This window comes from Nanorana parkeri, unplaced genomic scaffold (genome assembly GCF_000935625.1).
Source record: "Nanorana parkeri isolate BGI_ZX_2015 unplaced genomic scaffold, ASM93562v1 scaffold1323, whole genome shotgun sequence".
Taxonomy (NCBI): domain Eukaryota; kingdom Metazoa; phylum Chordata; class Amphibia; order Anura; family Dicroglossidae; genus Nanorana; species Nanorana parkeri.
This window is the reverse complement of record NW_017307591.1, coordinates 327,107-350,004: the sequence shown is the minus strand read 5'-3', so window position 1 is coordinate 350,004 and position 22,898 is coordinate 327,107. Positions and strand designations below refer to the sequence as shown.

The 22,898-nt window shown below is 41.1% G+C and overlaps 1 protein-coding gene across 1 annotated transcript in view; it reads right to left on the bottom strand.

Annotated features, from left to right (window-relative positions):
- The window catches only part of CWC27 (CWC27 spliceosome associated protein homolog), a 157,823-nt gene that overhangs the window by 53,230 nt on the left and 81,695 nt on the right, over positions 1-22,898 (bottom strand). The window contains exons 11-13 of the mRNA XM_018569332.1: positions 22,379-22,488; positions 6,860-6,969; positions 5,565-5,671 (exon numbers count right to left, since the gene is read on the bottom strand). Coding sequence (XP_018424834.1) covers positions 5,565-5,671; positions 6,860-6,969; positions 22,379-22,488 — 327 coding nt within the window. The remainder of the gene's footprint in view (positions 1-5,564; positions 5,672-6,859; positions 6,970-22,378; positions 22,489-22,898) is intronic.

Below are 22,898 nucleotides of genomic sequence, written 5' to 3'. Positions count from 1 at the left end.
GTCTCCAAAAAATGATGTAACATTCACAGCAATTTAAAATTGTTACACACAAATGTTACAATAAGCAATGCTCATTTCTCTGCTACACTGGGAAAAATACTGGATAAATACATTTGAAGGCATCGTACTAATGTTTTTCTAGCAAAGGGGAAAACATATAATGTATAAAAAAAAAAGAAATGTAGTTCAGGGTGTTTTGTATGTGCTAAATAGAACAGCAGGCAATAGTAGTGTACAAATAGCACAGAAAAATAGATGAAAGGAAAATCAAAAGGGAAAATAAGAAGTAGGGAGAAATAAAACCTCTCACCATGACCAATTTATTTTAGAGTTTTTACTCTAGTTCAAGAATCTATGTTCTATTTTAGACTTGAATTGATGCCTAGTTATCTAATTTAAGAAAAACAGCTGCCATAAAAAAGAGGTTTTGTGTTAGCATTGCTATTATATTGGAAAGTAAAGTTACTTTAGTTAGTTAGTAGGTGAAACAATGACTGACCTTGTAAATTCTATGCATGATTTCTTTATCCCAAAGGAGTTGAGAACTTTTAGGGCCAAAATGGGGTGAATGCCCCCTTTTGCTTTGAGAACTTGAAACAGGTTTGAGCAGAAACCCAGGGACCTTTCCTTTTCCAGTGTTGGTCCAAAAGGTGCCCTTAAGCCACAGGCATTGTAGATTGGAAAGTGCAAGGCAGGGCACAGAAATCAAAACCCATTCCAGGCAGTCTGCAGCCATCCGACGGGCATAACCCTTAGCGGGTCTCTTTAGGAACAGGCTTCGGCTAGCAGTAGCAGCACAAGCCCTGACCCATAAAGTAGTTTACTAACACTTTACACACTGTTGTCTAGGTGAGCACCTTCGGCAAAACCCAGTGCTCATAGGGCACATTACAGACTGGCCCTGCTTCCTCCCAGCAGAGTCCAGGTATGACCTCCAAAGCTAAAACATGGATCAGCCAATCCAAAGGGCAGTATAATGTGCCCCTTTGGACTCTGCAGAAACTGTAGAAAATTACATAGTTACATAGTATCTTGCTAAAAGAAAAAGAATCTTGATATAGGTAAAGAAAATATACTCTCTCAGAGGAGAGAAGATGTGCGTTTGCCTAGGACACTAGGCATGCTTTGAGTGGGAGGGGTTATACTAGGCTGTCCTTACAGCTTTGTTTGCCAGTGTCCAATCTCCTGAAGGCAGCAGCATCACCCAATGTACCTGAACACTTCATCCTGTGTACTCTTAATGTAAGATTATGTTTACCCTGTTGTTCATTAAGGGACACAGGAACAGTGCATTACCCTAGCATGTCCACAAGCAGTACCTGCAAAAGAGGTGGGCACCGCCCCCCCCCCAAAAAAAAAGAACTGACACCGTGTCTGAAAACTAAGGAAAGACCAAAAACCCCCCATAAAACTCGTTGGGCCATTTTAAAACTTTGTGACCAAAAATAACATACGTGAAGGCTGAAACATTAATCTTGAAAAACGTGATGTGAACTGAGGATCTGGTCGCAGCCTTACAGACCTGATATCAAAAATACCAGGAGGCACATACTGCCCTAGTGTAGTAAGCCTTAACAAGTAAAGGGGACATTCATCCTTCAAGGTGTATGTCTGGAAGATCTACTTTGAAATGGTGGAGTTAGAAGCCAGAGACTCAAAAACAGGAAATCTGACTTATTTAAAGATGCAGTGGATTTCAGTCAAACCAGAATAGACCGGACAACATCCAGACAATGTAGCACAACTTCCTTTGTGATTTGCTGAATTGGAAAACAAGGCATGACAAAACAAAACATATTTGTTGATATGAAAAGCGGAGACCATCTTTAGCAGAAAAGAAAGTCTCAAATACATGATCCCCTTGCCCTTATAAAGAAGCAAAGGGGGTTCCCTACAGGACTATGCAGTCATCTGAAACGTTCCTCCACCTAAGCAAACTGGACTAAGCTGAAGCATGACTGGTGTGGGAAGGGCTACATACCCTTGGCCTGGCCTACAGTTTCCATTCTCCTATGGGCAATGCTATATTGTCCATAGTAGTATACTGTTGTAGTATACTGTTCCCATGTCCCTCAAGGGACAATAGAGTAATAAGAATGTCATATGTCCTTGCTACACATACTTAAAAATATATTGTATATTAATACATATTGATACATTTTTTAATAAATAAGATCACTGACAACAAAATCACTTTATGCATTTCTGGCAGAGCTGGGCTTTTGGCATGGGTCACAGGAGAAATGTTGTCTCCACAATTTTTTTTTCAGTTCTCAACTGTTTCTTTATGCAAAACTGTGAGCAACCCAAGTGTTCTGTAAACATTGTGAATGGTGTTTGATAATCATTACCAGACTGTGCTATTAAGGAAGTGGCATTGGCAGATTTGAGAGAAGATAGAAACACAAAGTGGTCCTTCCCTGAAATGCATGAGGACTGCCTGGAAGGCCATAGCCAGTTTCAATGGAACTTTGTGGCAATCCGACAGGGGTGATAACATGTACCTGTTTTCACATCGGCTGCCAGCCACAAGAATCCAGTTTCCCCAACCATCGTTCAGGATGGAGCTGTTTCATAGGCTTGAGTCTTACCTGACACTTAAACATTGCCAGAAGTGCAAAGTTTTAAATCAGTATTAAAAAAAGACTAAGGACTAATGGAAAAGTAGACATTTTTTTAATCTCCAAGGTAATAAACTGTTCCTGTCTCCCTCAATGATCCTTTATACGTCAATTAAAGAATCCTAAACTCATGCAATACTTCTGTGTTCTTGATTGCACCTTCTATGACAAACACATATTTTCCCCTGGGTTACAGTACATGATAGCAACAATTGCAGAAGGTTAACAAATAGTTTTGCTATACCATAGACCACTATCAGTGAATGACCCCCATCAGACCAGGGCAGTCAGTCCACCACTGTAAACATAATAAGCTCAGCTACTAAAGTCACATATTAACCCTTTAGATCACTCCAGAATACAGGGTACCTCAATAATATAATTAAACATCACTAAACTACTTCACAGCCCGTTACTTGCTTTTGTCTGGCTCCTGAAAAACCTTGTGCCATTTCATGCTTCTGCTGCCAAAATCTAAAAGGTCATTTCAGACCTTTGGCTATGTGTAATTCTACCTCTAGGCTGACAATCAAAGGAAGTACTATTGAAACACAAAATATACACTTTAGAAATGGTCTGATGGCAGAACAGAACAGCAGCAACTGTACAAAGTGCACTAATACCTTGTTATGTAGTCTCCACAATTTCAACGCACATTTTCTTAGTTGCTACTAAGAGGCTGGTAATCCAAAACGTCTCTGATTTCTGCATACTTAACCAATCAAGTTTATCTTTAATTAGCACTACCGCAGCGTGCTGAAATGTGTCCTGAAAAGTGGTTCCCCTGGAGGCTGTGCACAACATAACACAGTTCCAACACATTCTTCTGCAGACACCAGGGAAAATAAATATTCAAAAACCAGGCACACTTCCTATGTTATGTTTTTACATCTAACATGAGGCAATGTACCATAGCAAAATATCCACAGAAGGTCCAAACAGCAAACTGCTAGAAAGAGAAGACATTCGAGGTCAAGAAGGTAAATGGCAATATGTAAACTCTGCTTTAAGTTCATAAGCGGTTCTGGGATAATGCTGTAAAGTGAACCTGTCACATGACTAATGCAGCAGCTGTTACCTTCATTAGTACACAGTGCACCAAAAATCACACAGCCATTGTCCTGTTTCCACTTTAATTTCTTTTTAAAAAGGAAATTCATAAGCTGCATACTAGTCGTGAGGCTGTCACCTCCTTCACAATGATATAGAACAGGTTCCTTGCTACCACAATTGCAGCCTCCATTAAAAAGACATTTAGTTTGACAATGTACTCCCTGTAAAGAGCAAGCTAACCTACTAAAGTGGGGATCCAGGAACAGAGTGTGGTGGTTAGTGAAGTGCTCACAGCTCAGAGGACCTGATCCACAGCTGAAAAGTCTTGGCAAAATAACATAAGTAACTGAGGTCTCTGATTTGGTCTTCGATTAACAAGTACAGAGCAAGGGTTAAAATACCATGTGTTGCAACCATCACACAAAGTACAGCGTCCGATCCTTCCCATAGTCCACCCTCCTTAATAACCCACCCCCCCAACACCAGTTACCCATGAAGTGTACTAATCACCACGCTCTATCGATTGTTGGACTATTCCAAGATCAAGTACCTCCTATCTAGATTCTTCTAGCAATCAAAACCTGACAAAGGTTCTAACCACTTACCACTAAAAAGTTTGGGGTTTAAATATACTCTAAAAAAGAAAAATATTTGAATAGGTAAACCAACAATGGGGTCTACCACGATGTACATTTATTATACACTCACTGGCCACTTTATTAGGTACACCTTGCTAGTACTGGGTTGGGCCCCTTTGGTCTTCAGAACTGCTTTAATTCTTCGTGGCATTGATTCAACAAGGTGATGGAAGCATTCCTTAGAGAGTTTGGTCCATACTGACATGATAGCATCACACAGTTGCTGCAGATTTGTCGGCTGCACATCCATGATGCGAAGCTCCACCAGCCTGAACCGTGTGATACAAGGCAGGATGGATCCATGCTTTCATGTTGTTTACATCAAATTCTGACCCGACCATCCGAATGTCGCAACAGAAATCGAGGCTCATCAGACCAGGCAACGTTTTTACAATTTTGGTGAGCTCTTGCAAACTGTAGTGAACCATCACATGCTCAAACAATTCATCCCCACACAGCTACCTCCTCATGTATAATTTCCCCCTTCTTTCAGATTGTAAGCCCTCAGGGGCAGGGCCCTCCTTACCATCCTGTCTTAAATTGTATTGTAATGTCTTCCTTACATTGTAAAGCGCTGCGCAAACTGTTGGCGCTATATAAATACTATGTAATAATAATAATATGTGAGTTACTGTTGCCTTTCTATCAGCTTGAACCAGGCTGGCTATTCTCCTCTGACCTCTTACATCAACAAGGTATTCTTGCCCACAGAGCTGCCACTAGCTGAGTATTTTCTTTTTCAGATTATTCTCTGTAAACCCGAGAGATGGTTGTGTATGAAAATTCCAGTAGATCAGCAGTTGTTAAAATACTTAAACCAGCTCATCTGACACCAAAAACCATGCCACGTTCAAAGTCACTTACCTTCCCTTTCTTCCCCATTCTGATGCTCGGTTTGAACTTCAGCAGACCATCTTGACCATGCTTACATGTATTGAGTTACTGCCATATGATTAGCTGATTAGATATTTGTGTTAACAAGCAGTTGAAGAGCTGTACCTAATAAAGCGGCCCGTGAGTGTATGTGTTTGTCTGTAGCGGTTGTCTATTACTGCAGCTTTTGAATTTTTCTTTTAAACCCATTACTACTGGTGTTCCAAAGACACACAGCTGACAGTTTTGAACATCGCGGTTTACACTGTAACAGTGTGACCTAAAACAAATTATAGGTTATTTCCAGAGCGGTTATTTGCTCCTAACGTCATATAGTGTACATTGTTATTTGATTAGCTAACACCAAAGCAACACTTACCATCCCTTGTCATCATCTTCTTCTATATCAGACACTATTTTTTCTTTGGATGGTTCAGAAATTGCTTGGGTGAGCTTCGACTTAAACTGGTCCAGAAGAGCCAGTGTCTAAAATGTAAACACGTTCAAGTCTTATAAGCTGAATGATTAGGCATTGCATCAATAATTATTCATAAATTCTTTAACATAATGTAAATTTTCTCAAAAAAACAGTTGGGCTTTGCACAGTTACATCACTTGCTGATAAACACAAATGCATAAATATATGTAGTGACTAAAGCTAATCTACATTAGAAGTTACAAACACTTGCCTAGTTTGTACAGTAGTAGACTGAATTTAAACTGAACATGCGCCAATGTCCAGAATTACCTGTCAGTACAAACGTTTACATTTTGAATATTACATTTTAGAGTAATTGGCGAAACTGATGTCCCCAACCATTCACAACACATTGCTTGGTATTTGACGTCATTCAAAAAAGCTATATAGCAGGTGTTTGGTTCTTAATTTTATTTCAAGCAAAAAAAAAAAAATTAATTGTGGCACCTAAAGTAGACTTAAATGCCATCATTTTGCCACTTTAATTTTCATTTATGGGACAAGCAGTGGAGAGATGGACAGCATTTGTTTTACCTTGTCCTTGCGCTTGATACATAAAGTGTATGTCTGAACAAAATAAAAGTGAAAAACAACAGTGTTCAATACATCTGTACAATACATGCACATTTTCTCATGGTTTTGTCTCTTTAACCCCTTCATGACTGGAGACGTACAATGTACGTCCCCATCATGAAGTGCCCAAATGACTGATCACTTGCACTGTGCGTGATCAGCTATTTGGAGCTGTAAAAAGCCGGTAACTCCTGAGATCAGCGGTTACCGTTCATTAATGGATAGCTCAGTATTGATACAGCCATTATTGAAAGAATTAAGCTTTTACAGATACCGCATCGCTGTCAGAGGTCGAGTGACTGACAGTGATAACAGAGTAGTGTGAACCGCTCTGCTATCACAGTTTTGACAGCTGTGATAGTTTTCACAGTTCTGGGAACAATCACAAGTCTTTAGTGACATCTGAACCTGACATGCAGCAGAATCAGAATGTCAGGTTCAGTGGCACTAAGGTTATTATTGGCTGTTCCTAGGTTTGGAGCAGCCTAATAATATTCAAGAAACGTACACCTTTTTGTCTTTTTTGCGATCTTACACGCGGACTTTCTTTGGATGTTTTCATTCTTATGCAAAATGTATAGGATATTGGACTATTATTTTATTAAATATTTTTAATACATCACCTGTTGCTCTCTGGATGAGCCTTTCACTGCATTCTTTTTCTTGCAGTCTTCATATTTTTCCTTCCCCTTGAGATATTCGTCCAGAGCGCTATTAGCCACAGTTCTTTCAGCTACAAAAAAAAAGAAGGTAATATTGGCTTAGTTTGCCATCCCCACTTTAAAATGATATGGCAAACAGGATGTATAGCCTAGTCACATTAGATAAATAATCTAAATATATACCTTGCATTAAATCATCTAACATGTAAACTGATTTAAATATATGAAAAATATCAAACTAAAAATCTTGCGATCTATGTTGTTGCCATTAACTGACATTTTATACAGCATCATGTGATGGCCACGTTTTTCTAAGCCAATACAAAGGTTTTATATACATCAGAAGTAGGATGGACTATCACAGCTATTTAGAAGCAGAAGTGGGGAGGGAAAAAGAAGCAGGAAGAACTAAGCTTAAATGATTAACATTGTCCATGCCAAAGTCAGTGAGGTGCCGTGCCAACACAAGTAAATATACTGCCAATATATAAGAAAATAAAATTCAAATAGTAAGCTGGCATTCTTTGGAGGTACATGTGCCAAATAGCCTAGCCAAAAGGGATATCTTTTAGAAAAATTAAAATGTCTCATAGTAATATGATTAATAACATACACACACAGAGCCAAAATCTGCCCTATTTCCAGCCACCTTTGATAACTATACTTATATGGCTATATAGTTAAAACACTACAAACAGTTCTACCCTGATGTAACATGGACTAAAATATAAGTGATAGACTCACAAGGTTTTTGTCTGCTAGGAATATCAGACTTAAAGTGAACCAGTTTGTTGCCCATGCAAGGAACAACACCCATTAACAAAATTAAAGGAGAACTATGAGGTGAGTGCTTTTCACTCACCTCATAGTTCTACCCGACCTGTGACAATGAGACTGTCACAGGTCGGCTCAGTAGATCGGGAGGTGAGCGAACACATACCTGCGTTCGCTCACCTCTCGATCCTGTCACGGCTTTATGCCGTAAACAGGGGAGGGGCTGGATTCCCCCCTCCCCGCTCAGATCCGCCAGCGCAGACTGGCGGAACGGAAGGGGGCGGGTACAGCTGGCTCTGCCTCTAGATAGGCAGAGCCAGCTGTCAGTCACGCAGCTGGGCGGATCCCGGCATCATTTTCGGGATCCGCTTCAGCTGCGGCGTCTCAGTATACCGCGAACAGTAGCTCGCGGTACACTGCATCGTCTCAATATACCGCGAGATACAGCTCGCAGTATACTGAGCCTAGGGTGACGGGAGAACTATGGGGAAAAGCCTTAACCCCATAGTTCTCCTTTAAGGCCTGGTTCTCTCCTAGGCGATTGGATTTTTTAGCTGGGATTTTTTTGCGCGATCACCGGGCCCGGAACATAAAGTTCCGGGCGCTAAGTCGCCTTATACATTTAGTCTTGCTTTGGGAAGGCAGGACTAAATGTAGTGTGCGGAAGCCGCGATGTCGCCACGATCACGTGTAAAATGTGTGCAGCCTGTCCATCTTCCAATCCCCCTCCGCCCAACCTCTCTCCTCTGGTTCCGTCCTCCCCCCGCCGAGTCTCTCCTCACGGGCCGCCGATGCAGGGAGCAGAGCGGCAGGGTTAAAACTAACCCTGCCGCTCCCTGTATACAGTGAGAGGGGAGAACTGTGCTCTTCCCATCTCAGCTGCCACAGGAGCTCCAGCACAGGGCTGTGCTAGAACTCCTGTATTGGAGGTGGCAGGGTCAATAAAGAGAACCTGTCACCTCCAAAGGCTATCACACAGGGGCTTGTTAGCTAGCTCCTGTGTGATAGCAAAAAAGTTAAGTGAAAAAAAAAAATTATAAAAAATAAGATAAAAAAATTATTAAAAAAAAAGTAAACGATAAGCTAAAAATGTAAAAAAAAAAAAGTGATACAAAAGTAAAAAAAATAAAACTAACCCTGCCATCCTCCGTTGATGGGGGGGAGGTGGGGTGCATTGCGGAACCTGAAATCGTGCAGTCCCCTCTGCATAGAGATGTCTATGGGACCAAAACTGTGTGACAAACTCCCGAAAATAGCTCCTGCACTTTTTTGCGTAACAGTCGATTTCGCCTGCATGACGCAATGCAAAGGTGTAAACAGCCTCCTTTGAATAGAATTAGACACGCGTTTGCGGCTATAACCACAATTACAACGTGCAACAACCAACCAGACAATCGTGTATGTAGTTTTTTTGCATGCTGCTGTCTGCACGTATGAGCACACAGGTGTGAATAAGCCCCACTAAAATGCATTGCCTTTTGTTTTTTGCGTGTTTTTGCGCAGAAACAGCTCAGGTGTGAACCAGGCCTTAGAGGAGCTAGGAAGGAGGGGTGTGAGCTGTGTTTTACTCAGCATTTGACTCATTGAAACTTAAAAATGAGCCATTCATATGGAATGAGTCCCTAAGCAAACTCATTCACTAGTGCATGTAAATTTAGCTCAACAGGGTGGGTAAAAATACAAAATATTAATATGAAATATCTCATTCACCAGACAATAAAAAAGGAAATACATTTTTAAAACTTGTATTGTAAAAAGGTTATATTCATTCAATCATGACCATTAATAAGCAGGAGGTTTAGAAGCAAACCTTTTTACAAGAAAGGTCAACACTGATATTTTTAGCAAAAGATAAGGGACCATTCACCAGAAAATGGCATTGAATGTTTTAAGCTATTATTAAGCCTGTAGGAAAAAAAACCCCCACAAAAGACATTAATGGCACCGCTAGAACACCAACATGGATAACCAAGCCTCTGCAAGAACCCAACTTAGAGCTACCTCTTTGATTTCTGCCTTGGACTTGAAAATATGGTGCTATGGAAAAGCCAATGAAAAATCATAAAAACGAAATTATGATTGCAATAAAATAAAAAAAGTGTATTGTTTGTAGTCGGCATAAGACAGCTTGCGACTCTCCAGCTGCAAAGGGTCATGGAAGGGCCTGCCAGATGTGCTAGGCTCTTGTAGTCCCTCCATGGCTGGACACAGTGATATGTTGAGATGGGACATGAACTGTAGTTCTTGTTCATTACTTCAACTGGATTCAGAAATGACTGAGCACATGTTTAGATGCAAGATTATACAGCTGCCAATCTTTGTGTTGTAACCAACAAGTTTCAGCACACTCAGGTAATGTTCTTGGTAGCCCTGCAGATCCCACCTCTCATGTTGATATTGGCATGTAATGCTGGCCATCACAGTCATGCAGGTAGTGGAAGGTGATAAGATAAGAACATGCAGGTAGTGGAAGGTGAGAGTCCCAACCCTTTCCATCCCAAAAAGTGTCAAAATTTACAGCCCAGGATTAAAGCATCCTGGTTGCATAAAAATGCATCTAAAAGGAATATATGATTTGTAGTCTGCATTGTACCGCTGGAACCTGTCAGGAGTGTTCGGGTAATGGAAGGTAAACCTTAAAATAAAGTAAACCCAATCTAAGATAAAAATGGAGGCCAACATTGATGACTTCCGTTTGAAAATATTAGTTGCCAGGTTCACTGGCTTTTCTTCTGGCTTCCTGTATAAGATCCAGAAAAGTATGCAGATTAGGTAAGTGGAAGATAATTTATAATTCCGTATCTTACTTGTTCTGGGCCAGTGATTTAAAGTATTGAAGCAAAAGAGCCAACATGAGAAGCAGACAACTAGCATTTTCAGAAGAGCTCAGCAATGACTGCCTTCATGATTCTCCCATGACAGATTTCTTTTAAAGTAGACCATAAAATGCACAAACAAAGTGCAGCCAGCTGTTTAGGATTCCAGTTGCATATGTATCAGATCCATCAAAAACTGCAGCAAATGCAGTGATAAATGAGATACTAGAAAAGAGCCTGAGTCAGACTGCGCCTTTTAAGACCCCCCTTCCTTTCGTCCATGTTTTGTGGTTGTTATACTTTAGCATGTAAGTATCGTGAACAGTGGAGCACAGATTGTATCAGTGTGTCACTAAGCGTACAAGTCTGCTTACCAGATGTTGCAAGATGTCCAACTTATAAGCATTTTAGGTTTCCAGGTAAACCAAGCATGAATGTATGCAATACTGTTCCCACCAGATGTTCATGACTATTCAGAAACCACGAAGAGTAGCAGTGACTTTGAATATTAATACTGGAGTTAATTCCCATGTAATATGGCAAGCATATGAAACCCAATCAGTGAGTGAGTAGGAGAAGTAGTTGGGGTAAGCGGTTTGATTGCCACATTGGTTACTGTATATTACTAAGGGCTATACCTACTAAAAAAAACTAAAAAACTAAAAAAAACTATAGCACCATCATGGACAAAAATGTAGTCATACTTGGTAGGCATTAAAATAAAATATTTAAAGTGAAATTAAAATGTAAAATGTTTGGATCTATTTCAGATGCTGATTAAATCAATTCCAGTGGATGCCGCTTCTTGATTTCTAAAAGTTTTAGCTTTCTGAAGAATCAGCTGGTCCCCTGAGCACTGGCCCTGATATCCTGTTTTAGGCTAGGTTCACACCTGGGCGTTCTTAATAGGCGCTGAAATCTGCCCCTACACGCGAAAAGAAGCTCAAATACTTTTCTGCTCGCAGGGCGTTTTTAAGCGCGACAAAACCGGCTGAAATACGCCCAGGTGCGAAACATGCCCATAGGGATTAATGGGATTTCACTTCTTGAGCGTTTTTCAGCGCTTCGATCAGCGCTGAAAAACGCCCAGGTGTGAACCCAGCCTTAGGGTGGCTCCTTTCCCTTACAGGGTTCTATGGAGTCACCCTTGTGTGTGCTAGTAAGCTGTGTGTGTCTCCATAAACACACAGGCACAGCAGGGTAAGGCAGAATATCATTCTCTAAGCTAGTAGATGAACTATTAAAGACTGCTTTGTCCTTTGTGATCTTGTATTGAACAGGAAGTTGGAACAGTAAGCCGAGCTGAAAGAGTTGGAGCCAGCCGTTTGGAAACAGGATGAATGTGTTTGGTGCAAAAATTTAAAGAATGTATATTGTATCGTATTGTATATTGGCAATATATATTTGTATGATCTGGATTAATTACTGAAAAATGTTTGGGAGTTTAATATTAGTTTAAAGCTAAACTCCAAACAGATTATTACAGTTGAAATACATGCAAGTAAACTCGCTACCTGCCAAAAGATTTGTAATACTGCTTAGCCAGTCTTGTGATCTAGGCACCCCTGATATTCAGCATAGCCAGGTCAGAGGCTTTCCTTTTTCCCTACTGCTGTATAGTAATACATCTTGGTCACAGCTCCACCCAAATCCAACAATGAAGGAGCAGCGCATAGTATTGAAGTCATTGCTATGGGTAAGTCTGCTCTCTCCTGGTGAGCTCTCAGTGTAAGTTGTTGGCCTTAAAGTGGACCTAAATGATTGTGGTTAGACAGGAATCTAAATATTGTCCTTAAAGTGAGTCTCCATGCAAATCTAAAAATGAACATGTGCAAAGTGAATTACAAGTATTCTTCAGTCAAACTACTCCCTTAGTTTTGCAGGTCTTCCATATAAATGTACCTGCTCATGCTGCCAGTTGGATGCTCATACTATAATTTCTTTCAGAGGGCCAACACTAGCTGTGCACTGCTGAAATCAGCCGGGTTGTCTTTCAACCTGGAAATTGAAGTTGGTCACCTGTGAAAATCAACACCCTCTTAGTCCCCTGCTCACCAGTCACAGATGGATCAGGATGCAGGAAGGTTCTGTGGTCATGTGACCACATCTGAAAGCCCTAAAATAAGGTATTTTAGTGCATTTTGTACGCTGATGCTCTTAAATTCTTTGGACTAGCTTTAGAATTTGATAGGATGCGCTTCAGCATCATGCCTTGCCATTTACTTTAATTATTTTCACAAGATTTAAATGTCCCCCCTTAATTAGCATTACTGGCATTGTCTGAGGCTGACACTTTATACTGGAGTTTTAAGGAGAGTTGCTGCCTGTGAAATCCCTGATCTCACACTCAATAACAGAGACAATGGGGTTATTAATGCAGTACAGCATCTTCACTATCAAAGTGAATTTTTCACTCTGCAACGTGAATTTTCACTTATCTTAAGGTGCCAAAACACTGGTCTATTGTTTTTAGCGCTGAAACAACTAATGGACTAAGTCCACAATAATCGGAAACAATAATCAACCAACTAATCGATTATGAATATAATCGTTAGTTGCAGCCCTAATTGTATTTGTTCAACCCATAGGCCACACAAAAAATCAAGGAATGCCTCCTGTTTTTTTTTGCATTTTGACAGCGGCCACCGCCGCTGGCTGCCGACTCTGATTGTACAAAGATTTTCCAACCGGCTGATCAAGGGATGCCAGTCGAAAGGGTGCTGACAGCAGCACCCACTGTGTGAATTTCAGCCGGTTCCTCAAGCACTGGCCGAAATTCGCACAATGTATGGCCACTCAGGAACGAGTACAGGGGAATCCAAGATGGCGCCGGCCTTCCCCTTACCCTTTGCGTTCCGGGTGGATTTCCTTTGTGAAGCGGCACGTCTGCGGGACTTGGCGGACATAGATCTGCTCCCCGGTAAGTCCCGCACAGGAGAGAGGATCGGGTGCTGCCAGATAGAGCGGTAGGCAGGAGAAGAACAGGATGTCACGAGCGGAGGCAACAGAGCTTCACTGAACACGTGCACTCAGGCTCACATCGCGGCCACGCCCATGTATGGCCACCTTTAGTCAATGAGGTGAAACAAAATGTGTATTATTTCCAAGTGAATATTCAATAATTTGCAAGAAAGTTATTATCCATAATTATCTATTCTATAGCTACCCCCAGCTTCATATCAACAGATTAAAATGGTCTCTTTGCAGGGACATTAGAATGAAGTTACTTGAAGTATACCTAAAGCAAAAACTTTACATTATCAATTTAGTTTCCATAGGAAAAAGTAACAACCCCTGTCAGTTTTCTACTTTTTTTGCCTTATGAATCCCATTAGGAGACTTCCCTTTCACTTCTTGCCCTGTAGGCACAAGCAATAAGTGGGAATCTCTCCAAAGTGAAGAAAATCCCCTCATAGACAGATGTCACTAAACCACTGATTTTCCCTCTACTTGCTTCAGATAACAGCCACACTTTCAGTCCCAGTGATAACGGTCACCAGGACTAAGAGAGAGAACGTCTCCCTAACAGATGGACAGAGCAATTAAAGCCTGACATGGGTCAAAAACATACTTAAATTTAGATTAAAAGGAGAATTATGAGGCGAGTGAAAATCACTCAGCCTTATAGTTCTAGCCAACCTGTGACAATGAAACTGTCACAGGTCGGCTCAATAGATGGGGAAGTGAGCGAACACATAGCGTCGCTCGCTCACTTCTCGATCTATCCCTGCAAAGAGCCGTGACTGTCACTCACGACTCCCTGCAGGGATTCCCGCCTCTCCTGTCCGATCCTCCAGTGCTGACTGGCGGAACGGATGGGGGAATGGGCGGGCACAGCTGGCTCTGCCTCTAGATAGGCAGAGCCAACTGTCAATCCTGCAGCTGGGTGGATCTCGTCAGTAATGTCGGGATCCCTCCCGGCTGCGGCGTCTCAGTATACCGCGAGCTACTGAGCTTAGGGTGACGGGAGGACGCTAGTTTGTGTCCTCCCGTTAACCTTAGGAGAACTATGGGGAAAAGCCCTGACCCCATAGTTCCCCTTTAAAGCTGGCCATACACTTATCTTGCTGTGGGGCTAAACGAGAAAAAAAAAAACCTTTTTTTAAACATGCCAGTGGCTGGTGTACCATTGTCAGAAATCCTTTAACTTGTGACTGCAGCTAATTGGCTGCAGTCACTGTTTGGATGAGATTTTTCAGACCTGCCCCTTTGACAATAGTTGATTGATGTGGCCAAACATCGCTTGAAATTAAGTTGAGTCAAGAGAACTGGGCCAACCCTTTGCATGGCAGCTTGTTTGACCTCCTACCTCTCTCCATGCTAAATGTACACCCTAGTACTTATCATAGATTGGTGAGCAACCTGTTCCAGTAGCTGCGGTCTAGGCCAGATGACCTAGAACCCTTTTAAGTTGGTGAATAAAGCACTGTCTGGCAAGACCTCGCTTTTGGACTGGGTAATCAACTGATTGAAGATAAGTACAAGTGGGAAGCACATCAAGGTGTGTGAAATAGCGTTTCCTCTGCTGACTGCTGTGTTTCCTCCTGCCGAACCCTAGTTGCTGGAGGACAAAGTAGTCATCAGGAGAAACCACAGTGGCCAGTGGGGGACACACTATTGCACACACAAAGCAATGTGGAAACATACCCTCACTGAGCTCTGCAAGAGAGCAAACATTCTGCATTCCAGCGGCCAAAAAGGTAATTATAAACTTGCTTCAATTACAGGCTTATTCTGCTTTGATTCCACCCACGACAGGGTTGCTTTAAAACAAGCTCACTGACCTCTGTAGCTACAGAAACTGCATATTGGCTGGAGAGTCTGTAAGAGAATGAACTCGTCATATTTACTCATATTAAGAATTCCTTGTTTTAAAGTAATAGTCTACTTGTGAGAGAGACCAAATCTTTTAAATTGTGTAACTTTGTATAATGGAAACCAATTCTCTGTGCCCATATAATAACAGAAAAAAACATCTGGTCTTGTCATTTATATACCCTCTATGAAGGTATAAAAAAAAAAATAAGGACAGCAAAATGTCAATGCCAGTTTGAATCCTGGGCATTCAAATATTACAGGAAATTCAACATATTTTTTACATTATGAAACATCAAAGCCAATTTTCTGTAGCCAGGAGGCTGAAATAAATTAGGTGATGTACAATGTATGGCACCAAGATTAACATAACTGTCTTGGTCACGATTCAGACTGATAAAGCTTTAAATTACTAAAGAACTTGGCAGAATAATTAAAGGATAAACCCCTATCTTCCGCAGCATTAAAGGGAACACAGAAAAAAAATAATAACCATGTAACAATACTAAATAAATAAATAAAGTATACAGTAGTGCATATGTGTAATGTATGCCATATTCAAAATGTATTTATGGGCAAGCTAAAAGCTGCCTAATGTAAAGAAAGGAATCATGAACAAAGCCAAGGCAGACTGTACAATACAGAGGAGTAACGCCTCTACTGCACTCCTGCCAACGAGGGGGGGGGGTTAGCAGGCAGTTGTTACAAAGATGCTATTGGGGTCTATTGTGAATAAGATCATTATAGTGTCCCCAAGCATCAGCAAACTCAAAACAAAAGAAGATTAAATACACTTAAATCAAATGAAAGCCACACAGCTTCATGTCTTTTTGAGGTGTCTAATGCAAGAACTGTCTGTATTATCTCACAGAAATCCATCACAATTAAAAGTCTGAGCCCATGGGCATTTATTCATATCTTGCTTTATAGCTTGTAGCAGGTTGATATAGCTTAGAAGCAGGCCAGAAGGTGGTCTACTGAAGTCAAAGTGCATCAGTCAATGGACTTGATCTTAGAAGCATGTCAAACTGATCTCAAACACAAGCTGAATGCACCTGAAATAAAGCTGTATTTCCCTTTTGACAATAGCCTTTGAGCTCTCATTCTCCAACTTGGTTTTCCTCTGGTTGGTGGCTATAAGATAACAAAGTTAGTTCCTTTTATGGACACTTTAATTGATGCGTCTTATGTATGTTTGGATTGGTTATATAGCCACAGGTAATCAGATATCATAGAGTTGATCAAAAACCCAACTAGGGCTTCCAAATGATATCCTTCATGATGCCCAGAGACAAGTCTTGGTACATGTGTAAACATCTAAACAGCTGAGCCTGTCAAGGGAATCAATGTGAACATAGTTTGGGGCTTGATTAATGGGAAACAGATATTCTGCACCTATCATTAAATATGTGAACATGCAGGGTTATAATCCATGTACTTTGCTTACCCAGACTTACATTAGGCCTTTGGATTGCCTAGGAAACCATAGGGAACATCCAGTCATTGGGAGTTTGATTTGTGTGGCCCCTGCCAATCCTTATAAAGCCAGAAGGAAATGAATTTCCATTCTGTTAGGGTCTATTTAATATGCTGAAACAAGGAGTTTCAATATATTAAAAACAAAAATGCCAGGCAGTACTAGAGTAGATGGTGAACAAAAATGTTTTTTCCCCATATGTAATCCAATATTGCTTGTATGCAAAACCCTAACAATGAACTTATGTTATTTGCTCTCTTGGTCTGCTTACTATACCATTGAAAGCATTAGGTTATATCTGTTTTATAAGTACAAAAATGTCTGTTGATTTTGCCAGAAAACTTGTGAGCTGATAACTTCCTGTGCTTTCTGACTGCGCACACAAAGAGATAATAGAGATGAGGAGCGCTCTGTGTTCTTTGTAATCCATCAGTAATGAAGTAGGCAGGGCTGACAACGTCTGATTTGCAATTAAATATACATATATAGTCAAAAAGGAACGCAAGAGCACACTATCAACCGTTATTTTTCTGTACTTGTACTTGTGGATACTAAAGATCATAATATAATAAAACATATTTTACTCAAGAATATTGTTTGCTGTCTTTCTTCTAAGCCTAGGTACTGTGTTTCCCCGAAAATATGACACTGTCTTATATTTTTTTTGGCTCAAAAAAACACTCTAGGTCTTATTTTCGGGGTAGGTCTTTTTTTTTTTTTGATATACAACAATCCAAAATTAATGCAAATTCTAATTAAATAATCCAAAATGGCAAATTCAAAAATAGGGTGATCAGGGCAAGGGTGCCGTCCCTTTCCAAGAGCAATTTGGTAACCAATCGCTGGCCAGAATGAGCGAAGCGCGCTTTCACTATCGATTCCTCACAGGCACAGTGCATTGTATCACTCCGCCAGTGACAGGAGCCGGCGCTATAGAGGAGGCATCGGCTTATGCGGCTCTGCTCCCTCCGCTGCCAATGGCTTCATTGGCACCGTTGATTCTCACCCACGGGTCTTCAAGTTCCCCCTTATGCCACCACCGGCCCTGGCAATGGTCACAACTAGGTCTTATTTTCGGGGTAGGTCTTATATTTGAGCAATTCCCAAAAATAGTACTAGGCCTTATTTTCGGGGTAGGTCTTATTTTCGGGGAAACAGGGTAAGTTGAATACTCAAGAGCCAGTGAAAGTGAAAAGAAAAAGATGGATATATAGAAGTTTATGGATTGAAATTTTAGACTTGTAAGGTCAATGTATTTTTCAAATGTTTGTACAGATATCAGTCATGTTTTGTCTTGTTATCCATATCAAATCACTGAAGTAGAAATCAACACATTGGTGAAAAAACCTAGGATGGGTATGGCACGTATGGGAGGGCGGATGAGTATAGTAAGCCATAGAAATATCAAGTGAAAACATGATTTTAAAACAAGGAACACCACCATTTGGAAAAGTATGGTATAGTATTTATGGTTAACAATACATTTATCAGACATCCTCTGAGAATAAAGAGTTGAAAAAAATAACTTTTCCATACAAGTTTAATGTGTTGTTGAATGGTCTTGTATGCTCATAGAGTTAGAATGTCAATTTGCCTGGTAGCCTTGTGAGTAAATGCCACAGTCAATGTTTTTTTTAAGTATCATACTGCCCAAATAGGAAGATGTCAGACAGTGCCCCTGGTGGATCAGTACCTACAAAAGTAGAAATGGCTAAACTATAAGCATTCAAAAGATTTTCATATTTATAACAAGCAGTAAATATGTTTTGAAACAAGACCATACTGAATTCTGTAGTTGCAGACACTCTGCAACAATTAATCTTCAAAATTCAGGTGACCAGCAGTAAAGTCTTTTAACTTAGGTTTCAGCATTCTGTTCTCTCTCTCCTTTACACCTGGCTCTGTATTTACATTGGAGATTAATGACCAAGGAAAAGTTCTTGTAACTCTCCAACACACATACAAAATACAAACACGTTTCTCTAAAAAAAAAAAAAGAGGTGGCTTGTGGGTAAAGGCATGTCAGGCCAATATAATAAAGGCCAAATCCCATGGGTCACTGCACTATCCAAGAAAGGACAGCATTCCTGGGGCAGATGTCTCAAAAAGTACTCTAAAGCTAAACATTAGTTAATTATGTTTATTGTTACGAGTAGAAAACCCCTCAAATTAAAAAAGTGAGGAATGACTGGCTTCATTTAGATTATACATCACTTGAGAAGGCTAATAATGCTCTTCCACACTGACCTAAGTTATATATCCGTATTGACAGTTTTTTTTACTGGAAAGTTGTGAAAAGGTTCTATCTCTTTAAATATCTGATCAAGTGTTACAAAATGTTAAGGAAATGTGGTGGTTAAATGAATGGTGTTTGATGTAATTTTTGGCAACCCTTCAGTAAATGTCGCACAAAGAAAAATAATCTATTTCAAGAAAGGCAATGACAGCATTTTGGCAGCAGCAATAGCCACTTGCGCAAATGAAGAGATCTGCAATCAGTTTTATCCCTTTCAAGGAAGGATGAACCATTGACTGTATATATATTTCATCATGGTCCATTAGAACACCATAGAAATGAAGACATAATCTGGTCATATAATCATATAGATTATTATTATTACATAGTATTTATATAGCGCCAACAGTTTGCGCAGCGCTTTACAATATAAGGAAGACATTACAGTTACAATACAATTCAAGACAAGATGGTAAGGAGGGCCCTGCCCCTGAGGGCTTACAATCTGAAAGAGGAGGGGGAAATGATACATGAGGAGGTAGCTGTGGTAGCTGTGGGAATGAATTATGTGAGAATGTGAAGGTTCAGTGGTTAGGTTGAGGTGGGATAGGCTTCCCTGAAGAGATGAGTCTTTAGGGAACGCCTAAAATATATAGATGCATAATCAATAAAACATTCCCTCATCACTCTGGGCAGGGGCATTACTAGCATTGTGAAAGACCCTGGGGCACCTGTGGGCACCCAGAAGAGAAGAAAAGAATAAGGAACTAGTGGGTGTGGGCAAATTGCCATCAGCCACTTGTACACAGGGCACACCTATTCTACAGTCCATTTGCCTACAAAACATACTTTAACAGCTGAGCCACAAGTGAAAATCTACAAACATCAGCACACTCATTTTTAAAAATAAAACTCTTTTCTTACATATGCTTTTAGGCACACAGCCTACTTTAAAGAAGAACTTCATGAGTATATATTGTAGTTAAAGTACAGTGATCAGGAGTATGTCAAATAGAGCCTAGCATGCAGATTGCAGTGATTAGGAGTATGAAATGTACAACATCAATACAGTGCAGGGCTCAGAAGTGTGTAATGCAGACAGCAGTTGCCAAGAGTGTGCAACACACAGAAGGCAGGGACCAGGCATGCATAACACACAGAATGCATATAACACAATGTGCAGGGCTCAAGAGTGTGTAATGCACAGAGTACAGGGGTCATGGGTGGGTAACGCACAGGGTACAGGGGTTGTTAGGACTGCATTAATCACAGAGTGCAGTGGTCAGGCGGTAGTGTCACAAAAAGTACCAGGGTCAGTAGTGGGCATCTCAGAGTGCAGGGGTCATGAGTGGATATCACAGGGAGTGCAGGGGTCAGGAGTATGTAACGTGCAAAGTGCATTGATCACCAGTACATAACATACAAAGTGCAGGGGTCAGGAATATGTAACACACAGAGTGCAGGGGTCAGGAAGATGTAACACACAGAGTGCAGGGGTCAGATGTGTTTAAAGGAAAACTATGAGGTGAGTGCTTTTCACTCACCTCATAGTTCTAGCCGACCTGTGACAATGAGACTGTCACAGGTCGGCTCAGTAGATCGGGAGGTGAGCGAACACATACCGGCATTCGCTCACCTCTCGATCCTGTCACCGCTCTCTGCCGTGACAGGGGAGGGGCTGGATTTCCACGCTTCGATCCGCCAGCGCTGGCTGGCGGAACGGACGGTGGAGGGGGCGTGTACAGCTGGCTCTGCCTCTAGATAGGCAGAGCCAGCTGTCAGTCACGCAGTTGGGCGGATCACGGCATAATTGTCGAGATCCGCTTCAGCTGCGGCATCTCAGTATACCGCAAGCAGTAGCTCGCGGTATACTGCGGCGTCTCAATATACCGCGAGATACAGCTCGCGGTATACTGAGCCTAGGGTGACGGGAGGACGCTAGTTTGTGCCCTCCCATTACCCTAAGGAGAACTATGGGGAAAAGCCTTAACCCCATAGTTCTCCTTTAACATACAGGCTAGTTCAAAACATAAATTACCCCTTCCTGCCAGTTCTAATCACCCCAAGCCCAAATATCCTCTCAAAACAGGGCACAAAAGCACAGACGCCGCCCCCCACCAACGACTGTTTTAGGACAGACACCCCCTTTCCAGCATACCCTCTTAATACAGACCCCTTCCCCCATTACAGACTCTACTAAGAAAACTTTCCCCCCTGAACCTCTGATGCAACAGAGTGAGGGGAAGTCCTCCCTTCGGCTGTGTCATGTGACTGGAGCAGGGTAAGAGATAAAAAAAAAAGCCTTCCTCAACTCTGAACTGCTGCTGACAGGCAGGAAGAAGTATTATTATTACTACAGGTATTTATATAGCGCTGACAATTTACGCAGCGCTTTTACATAGCATACATTCACATCAGTCCCTGCACTCAAGGGGCTTACAGTCGAAGTTCCCTAGATCACATGCATACTTACAAGGCATTTTAGATAGGAACCAATTTACCTTCTAGCATGCCTTTGGAGTTTGGGAGGAAACCGGAGTACCCGGAGGAAACCCACGCAAGCACAGGGAGAACATGCTGCAATGCTAATGCCACAGGCACTGCAGAGCTCCACAAAAAAATGTCAGGCAGTCATGACCTCAGGACCTGGGACACCCTGCAAAAGATGTGTCCCAGTACTCAGAGCCAGCATATGCCCCTGACTCTGAGCAACAATTATATAAAGCAAAGGTTTTAAAAAACAAAACAAAAACAAATAAGCTATTCTTACAGCTAAGTGTATTAATGACTAAAGTGAAACATCTGTGTTGTGTTGCTGCTTTTTATTCCCCTCACCATTGTGGGAAGGACAATGCACCCCTGATATTCCTTTAAGTAAAAATGACATTGCCAGGAGTGCCATATTCTATGCAACTAGGGTCATGCATTCCATGAAATCTTGTTTTAATTTGTATCTGTATATTGAAGCTATACTACAAAATTCATACCGCCTCACAGCTGATATGCTTCTTATAATATTTAAAAGGAACGTAAAAAAGGCATAAATCATCAAATAATGAAATGATTAAAACAGACCCAAAGCGTTATTTTAAAGCTAAACTTTTCATTTTCACTGTTCTAAATGATGTCTAGTGAAAGCCAGCCAATTAGCAGCTTTGCCTTCTGATAGAGAAAATGTGCTGCTGCAGATTTGTTTGAGTTCTGAGAACCAGCAGAAGCCAGGAGCTTATAATCTGGCAACCTAATATTACTATTATTATTTATCAGAACAATAAAAGTGTATTGCTTCTTGCTTGCTATATCTTACAACACTTCCTGATATTTGTATATGTATATATATATGGGTGTGTTTATGTGTGCACCTTCTTTGGCATCATTTGCGCTTTGAGTCTCTTTTGCTTCATCTTCCTTTTTTCTTTTGGCTGCATTTAGTTCCCGTTTCAGCTGACGTGCTTCTTTTCGTAGTTCTTCACTGAAAAACAATAAAACAAACCCATAAACAATCAATAGCACAAAATACTGTCAGAATACAATGTACTCAATGAGAGAGTATGCTGTTAGCGTGGATGGAGGAATCTGACAAGATTTTTTTTCACTCAGCGTTGCAGCCTGAACAAAAAACTAAAAAGCTATACCAGTCCCCGCAGCCTCTTCTCCCCCCAGGTTCTGACAGTCTAAGCCTTGCTGATGTCATCATGTCTAAAGCAGTCGATTCACCTGCATTAGACGCGAGGACACCAAGGGACATACCACAGCTGGAGCACAGGGGGAGAGAGGAGCACTCATTGCTGAAGGCAGCCCCACTGCAAGGGTTAACTTTTTACATTCCTGGAGTTCTTATTTAAGAGTAAAAATCACTATAGATATATATATATATATATA